Source organism: Clytia hemisphaerica, unplaced genomic scaffold, assembly GCF_902728285.1.
Source record: "Clytia hemisphaerica strain Z4C2 unplaced genomic scaffold, Clytia hemisphaerica genome assembly, whole genome shotgun sequence".
In the NCBI taxonomy this organism is placed as follows: Eukaryota; Metazoa; Cnidaria; class Hydrozoa; order Leptothecata; family Clytiidae; genus Clytia; species Clytia hemisphaerica.
In genome coordinates, this window is record NW_027104025.1 from 298071 (window position 1) to 305537 (window position 7467).

Here is a 7467-nt window from a genome sequence, read left to right on the forward strand (position 1 = left end):
ATGATGATAGACAGGGGTTCGGCTAGATGGTCAATCAGTTCAACTAACATTTTCGGGTGTATATCATCCGGACCGAAGGATTTACTCACGTCCAGCAATTTTATCTGTTTTCTCATCATATCTTCTGTTATGGTGATGTTCTCAACTTGAATCTCTGTTCGTGTAGGAAAGTCGGGAATCGTTCCTGGGGGCTCATTGGTAAAGACGCTGCAAAACTGTTTTTGTAGGATGTTAGCCTTGTCGAGATCGTCGCGTTTAATCGATGATTTGTCATCAGGGTTTTCAAGTAGTGGTGAGACTCCGCTTGATGACTTAAGTTTAGATCTTACATGAGACCAAAATATCTTTGGCTTTTCCTTGGATTTATCACAAATGCTTTTTTCATAAGTCCTGTGGGCCTTTGACATCAAACGATTAACTCTGTTTCTTACAATAGTGTAATTGACACGATGACGATCTCTGTCGAGAGGTGCAGATCTTAACCACCTTCTATGGAGCGTTTTCTTTAACTTGATTTCATCTTGAAGATTCTTATTAATTGGAACTTTACCTTTTTTCCTCCAAAACCCGATTTCTGAGATCAATGACAACTTTCTTGAACGATTCCCAAAGATCTTCCACTGATTTATTCACGGAAGCATTTTTGAAACCTTCTTTCCATTCCCTCAACGTCGGGTCATTTTTCATTAATTTGAAATTGGCCGACGCATAGATGAACCTTGTCTGCGTAGGTTTGGAGTATGCGTAGCAAACGAAATTGAAAGCCAACGAACTATGGTCACTTTTTCCTAGTGGTCTCAGGTAGTCGAGATTCCTAATTTGGTTTTCTTCGCCTGTTAAGATCAAGTCGATGAGGGATGGGTCCTCAGTTCCTCTACATCGAGTTGGTTCATTAACATGTTGATGGAGATATGCGTCTCTCAAAGCATTTAAGAATTTCTCTTCTTTGCTATCCTCCAGATGCGGGGTGGTCCAGTTTTCCCAATTGATTGTTGGAAAGTTGAAATCACCTAACAAACATTTGTGCGAATATTTCTTGTTTAATGCAATGGACTTGATCAATAAGTTTAGGTTGTTGTTGTTTTCGTTGGAGGACGTAGATCTAGTTGGGCTTCGATAAATGCATGCAACAGCGAGCAAATCTTTTCCTGATAGTTGTACTTCAATCATGCAAACTTCATTGAAAGTCACTGGAGGCTTGACATCGATTACCAAGTGTTTAATGGATATATGGACAAATATGACAATGCCACGCCCTTGATCTGTATCTAGGTTAACTTGGCTAGCGATTTTGTAGTCATCGAATTCATATTCATGTAGCTCCTTCAAGGCACCTGCTTTTGTCTTAGCTTCGCAGATTGCAATTATATGGGGCTTTTCTTCCCGGGCCATGGACTGTAATTCTTTTTTCTTAAACGCTGTTAACTGATCTGGATTTGTATAAAGAATCTTCATATCTTTTATTATATGTTTTGGAGCGGTTTTTGCCCCTATTCTTTGATGATGTTTGTCTCTGTTAGGTTTTCGGAGAAGGAGACATTCTTCTCTGTTGGTGATTTCTTCATCGATGATTTTTTCTTGAGTGGCACCATCTTGATACTGAACCCGTTTTTTGAATTACCACGGACGCGATATATTCCTGATGTTGGAGATTTTGTTGCATTCAATTCTTTAGCTTCGATAGACAATTGGTGCACTTTCTTACGCAAATCAGGCGTAAGGTCTTCAGTGATGCTCACTCCATAAAACTTTTCATTTCCTTTAAGAGCAGGTAAATTTCCGAGAAGATTGAATTTCTCGTCTTCGCTTGATAGACAGATCAATATTGGACGTTTCCTGTCGGTTGAGGTCTTACCCAATCGAGTAACACGCTTAACTGTTACATTTGAATGTGTTTCTTTGATGAGATCGTCCACCCAGCTCTTGCCCATGTTGGTATCTTGTTCAGGTACTCCATGGACAATGACATTGGAGACACGTTTTTGTTTATTTGTTTCTTCTGCATCTTCTTCTCGTAGAGCTTCTCTAATAACCTCCTTGATGGAGGTGTTAGAGTCGTCTACTGCTTTAGCATAAGACTGCTTTACCACAGTCATTTGGTTTTCAACGCTCAAGAGTGTCGCTTTGATCTCGTCAATAATCGACGCCTTCATGGTTGCACCAAGCTCAGTGATCTCTTTTTGGATCTTTTGATTCATCTCGTCTACGGAACATCTCTCGATTGACTTATCTTTGAGTTTCGCATTACGCGACTTCAGTGATTGGACAGACTTGATTAATTTCTTCTCGTTACCATCGAAAACTTCGATGATTCGGTCTCGTTCCGAGATGTCGTTCTTGAGTTCAGTTACTTCGTCTTCTACTACATCACACAGTGCATAAAGGTCTTGGGGTACCTCCACGCAGTTGATACAGCAGAAGTTCCATCTTCCGTTTCTTTTTGTCTTGGTGTTCAGGAAGGCCTGAATTTGGTACGGTGGGAGCTGGGAACATCTAAAATGCACGAAGCGGTTGCATACCATACAAACAAGGATATTTTCTTCCAAACCGTAACATTTCGTCTGGGAGCATCGTAGTTCGTCAAAATTTTGACTAGGGTGATCGTCTATGGAGGTGTCGGCTGTAGTGTCCTCGTCCATCCGGAAATGTCGAGGAATAGTGGATTAGAGCTCTAGTTTAGGTGAAAAATACAGATTTTTTGATTTTTTTTTTCTGATATATAGTAGAACAGTCTAAAACATAGTGCTTTTAGTCAAATAAAAAAGTGTGAAAATCGAAATTTTCTCCTTTCGGCACAAACCATGGTTGCACCTCCTCACTCAGCCCAAGCCACTAAACTTTGCTTCCTCTAAGCTATTTGGACGTTGAAATTAAATCGTTCGTCTGATGAAGATAACAGTCGAAAAATGAAAGTTACAACAGGGTATCCCTTGCTTCTTATTTCATCAACAATTCTTGCAGTTGAAATGCCTTTCCTCACGAATAAGGCTTAACATAGATTCTAAAAATTGTCGGTGACGCTAATTGGAGTTTATTTTGTCCGGTATTTCGGGAAAAAATTGTCGGTAATCTGGTATTGAGTACCCGTGAAACCCCCCTGTAAATGTTCATGCTTTGCTTAAACTTTCTTAGTTGTATAATTTTATGGAATACTTATTTTTCGGTGATACTTATTTTTGGTAAATTTTCAATGCATTAATCCTTTGCATTAGATGTTTAACGTTTGCATTATTGTACATACACCTTTCTATGGAAAAATTCATTTGAAATGAATATTCGAAAACTATCATATTGTTAATAATTTCACACTTTATTTACTTTCAATAAAATTTCGTATTTTGATTAATCCTAGTTCCTGGTATGATTTTGATTTTGATAAAGGATTTAGTGGTAAAAAAAGTTAATGGGGATTAAAAATATGATCTTTGCATGACGATGCTTAGAATATAGCATGCTATCAAGCTTGTAAATTGTTTATTTATATGATAAAAGTCAGCACTTGAGGTATTTTAACACTCAATTTTAACATTATTTAGAAACCAGTCAGTAACATGATGGCTTATCCAAAACAGGGAAAACCTGGAAAAGGGAAAAAATGAAAAAAATAAATTTTGCGGAAAAGCATACTGAAAAAAGAAATATTTTTGAATTTTTCGGATAGTGCTCATGATGTCATATAGCTATGAAACTGATGATGTACTAGAAGTTTTCTTCTATGATTCTGTGGAAACTTTTGATTTTTTTGTGTGTTGTGGGGGATCCTGGGTCATAGCTCTGTCGCCCCTTGCCATCCCCTGCCACTTCGCCACTGCTGGAAACTCCCTCAAATGAATGCATAAACAAAAAGAAGGTTAATTTCCATTTCCATTTACTTTTTGAAAAATTTATTCGTTTCATTTCAATTTCGATCTTTATTATTATTAGAAATTCGTGCGTTAAAATTAAGTTAAGAATCCTAATCAAATATAAATGTTCGATATTCCCGTGATTTCATTTTTCACAAAAATATTATTGACTTTAAATTTTAGCATTAATTTGATTAGATGTTTTCAGTCTGACGCACGAAAGCTATGGTTGTCTAAGAAAATTATATAAAAATCATTGAAGTTAAATTCTGAGGCCCAAAAATACAAATAAATTATAAAAAGTTAATAAAGAAGAAATTCTATCTAAGGTTACAAATGGTATCTATTCTTAAAATGAATTGTTTCTTGTGATTCAATTTTTATTGATGGTTATTTTTTTTTCATGGGATCGAGTTTCGTTAAATATTTTGTCTGCTCGTAAAAAATGTTGCAAGGAAAAGCCATCTGAACAAACGAAGATACTTACCACCAAATCATCGAAATATTAATTCCTTTTACGTTTATGAACATGTCAGTCAGTATAAAAGAAATTGAATTACCAAACCAACTGGAGGTGAGTTACCTTTACAATTTTCTGATAATTTTGGGTGACAGGAGGGATGGGGCAGTGAGTTTACCAACTGACAGCGGTATATATGTCGAAAAATTCGGCTTTTAAAACCGTACGCTTATCAAAAAAATCAGTGAAATTCGTACCCTTACAGTGTATTTTTCTCAAATTTTCAACTCTTTCAGAGCTAAATTAAATAGTTAAAATTTTTGAGCAAGAATCTACAATTTTTCCTTGACTTGATAATGTTCACCCTTACAGTGCATTTAACAAAATTCCACCCTTATAGTGCATTTCTGCTATCTTGAAAAACATATCCTTAACCACCGTACATACCTGTCGGTCAATTTGCCTGACTGCATCCCCGGGTTTGACGATCAATGATGTACCAGATGCACCACAAAAAAGTTTTTTTCTTTTCGACGACAACAAAAATAATTGTCTGTAAAAAAATATTCTGTAGAGCCCAAAAACAGAAACTCTAACAGCTTTATAATTTTATTTGATAATTTCCATAGTCGAATGTCTCAATCTGGACGTGGTACGCAATGTTATGCTAAATAAAAATTTATTAAGAATCAGTAGATTTTTTTCAAATTCAAAAGTAAGAAAGGGTAAAAAATTCACATTCTTACATGATGCAATTCTTGGGATATCGTTTAATCATAATTTCGCCGTAGGTTGCAAAATATCTATTTTGCTTTTAATTCTTTATTCTAAGACGTGAACATTATACACGATTATTCGAATTCCGATACCACGAAGCTGTGGGAAATGTCTTTTCCTCTTCCCGTTTAACTTCCGCAAATATCTCATTAAGTAAGATTTCTTTCTGTTTTCATTCAACAGGGTTGACAGTTGACAAAGGAAGATGGAGGATCGTCAAACAGAATGGAAAGCCAAACGAAAACGAACCTATATCGCTTTCTGTGTCGTCACATTTGGCTTAGGACTAGAGTACTCATTAGTCTTTCCTAGCCTGTGGTTTTACATTAATAACATTATCCAGGCTGACTACCCTAAATTGTTTTATGGTAGCGCACTCTCTGCTTATCCACTTGCGAGCATCATTGGAGCTTTCACTATCGGCAGATACGTCGATCGAACTCGAAAAGCAAAACAAATTCTCATTTTATTATTGATCTGTGAAATCTTTGGCAATCTGCTTTATTCCTTGTATTTTTCACCATGGTGTCCATTTTTCGGACGTTTACTTTCCGGATTTGGTGATGTCTGCAATATGATTATAACAGGAGAAATTGCTCGATCCTACCCCAAGAACGAGATCACCAAAAAGCTTTCACTGGTTGTCATGACATTTTCATGCGGTTTCATCATCGCACCGGGAGCAAACATTCTCTTCGGAGATGTCAGGTTTTCCGTATTTAATTTTTGGATAACATACGGAAACATTCCGGGATTGTTAATGGCTTTCGTTTTCACTATTGTTTTAAGTGTGGTCACTTTTCTTGTCCATGATATTTCACGTGAGTTTGACCTCAAACAAAACCAAGAGAATAGTCAAAGTTACGAAGATCGGGAAATGAAAAACTTTGATGAGATAAGTGATAGCGAAAAAAGCAGTTTGATTGTAGAAGACATAGAACCAAGTTCGATGGATAGTAAGGAAGAAATGAACCATTTACAAACATTGGGTCTCATACTAAAGCAACCAGATTTATTACTCCTACTTTCATTCACTTTTGTTGCTTCCTATATTCTTTTCGGATTTGACACATTATTATCACTTATCGGCTCACGGTACTTTGGTTTCAGTGTCAAGGTAACAAGCCTCATTTTCATTATAGATGGAGGCATTTATTTTGTTGTACTCTGGTTGCTTGGATACGCTTCTAAAAGATGCACCGACTATCACGCTATTGTGATGTCATTCTCAATTCTATTTGCTGGATTAGCAGCAATTTTCGTGCTCGCTTTACAAGAAGTCACAAATGTGGTTCTGAAGTATAGCCTCCTGATTGTTTACTTACTAGCGTTCAGCTCAACATGGACTATCGAGGAAGTATTATCACGGTCATTATTTTCGAAACTGGTTCCATCATGGTGTCAAAATTACGCTGAAGGCGTCCGCCGCTCTGTCAGCTCGGCCGCTTTCATAATCTCAGGTGTGACGTCATCAGGTCTGTTTGACAACCTACAATATTTGAGTTTGGCGTTGCTATTGGTTTCATTTACGTTGCTGGTACTTTTCATTTCAAGAAAAAAAGTTCTCGTTAACCCAACGTCTTTGTTTTGAGGTATCTTGCAAGGTAGACTAACAAACTAGTCTGCTAATTAATTCATGTCAGAGGGCGGGAACATAAAGGCGGCGGGCGTTTGCTTGAATAGGAGCTGCGTAGGAGAACGAGAAAAAGTTGGCGAGAGGCTGCTGATTAACAGCTTTCAGCCCTTGCCGCCGACGAAACTTCTTCCTACGCTTACTTAACTCCTACACCCACTTTTCCCGCGTGATACCGTTCCAGCCCGACTGGCGTGTCAGTCTACTTGCAAGGCTTTAACTGAACCGGAATTTTATGCAATATCTAACGGGAAATTTGTCATAAAATTTTATTCTTGTCTATTTAGTTATTTACATACTTTCATGATATGTATAGCTAGTGAATTTTATTTTTGGTAGGTAGTGATTTTCATTTAGGTTTAAAAATTATATTTTGGTAAAGAAATAAATAAGCATTACTACGGATACGCCAGGGCTGACTTTTTTGACATGACGTTTTTTGATACATACGAGAAACTTTTATTTCAAAGTTATTTTCAGAAAGACTTTTAAATTTGACGGTATATAATATTATTGGTCCAGCGCGCAGCAGAATGGACCTTTAAAAAGCAACTGATCGAAAAGATTCTGTCTTTGTCGGGGCCTGTGCGCGCAATAAATTAACAAGTCCAGGCTAGACCAGCCGCCGATCTAGAATTTTTGCCCCACCTACCCGCACGATGTTTGACCTATGTTTTGGATCGAATTGGTTAGTAGAGTCAAACTTCCCGGTTAGATTAAAGGGTTGTTTCAGGTAGGGTCAGGTAGGGTTA

The 7467-nt window shown here is 37.2% G+C and overlaps 1 protein-coding gene across 1 annotated transcript; it reads left to right on the forward strand.

Moving 5' to 3' along the window:
• Window positions 1–4130: 4130 nt before the first annotated feature.
• Window positions 4131–6863, forward strand: LOC136811595 (uncharacterized). The gene is made up of 2 exons (XM_067068223.1): window positions 4131–4419; window positions 5266–6863. The coding sequence occupies exon 2, from the start codon at window positions 5288–5290 to the stop codon at window positions 6671–6673; it is 1386 nt and encodes a 461-aa protein (XP_066924324.1). The 5' UTR covers window positions 4131–4419; window positions 5266–5287; the 3' UTR covers window positions 6674–6863.
• Window positions 6864–7467: the final 604 nt, after the last annotated feature.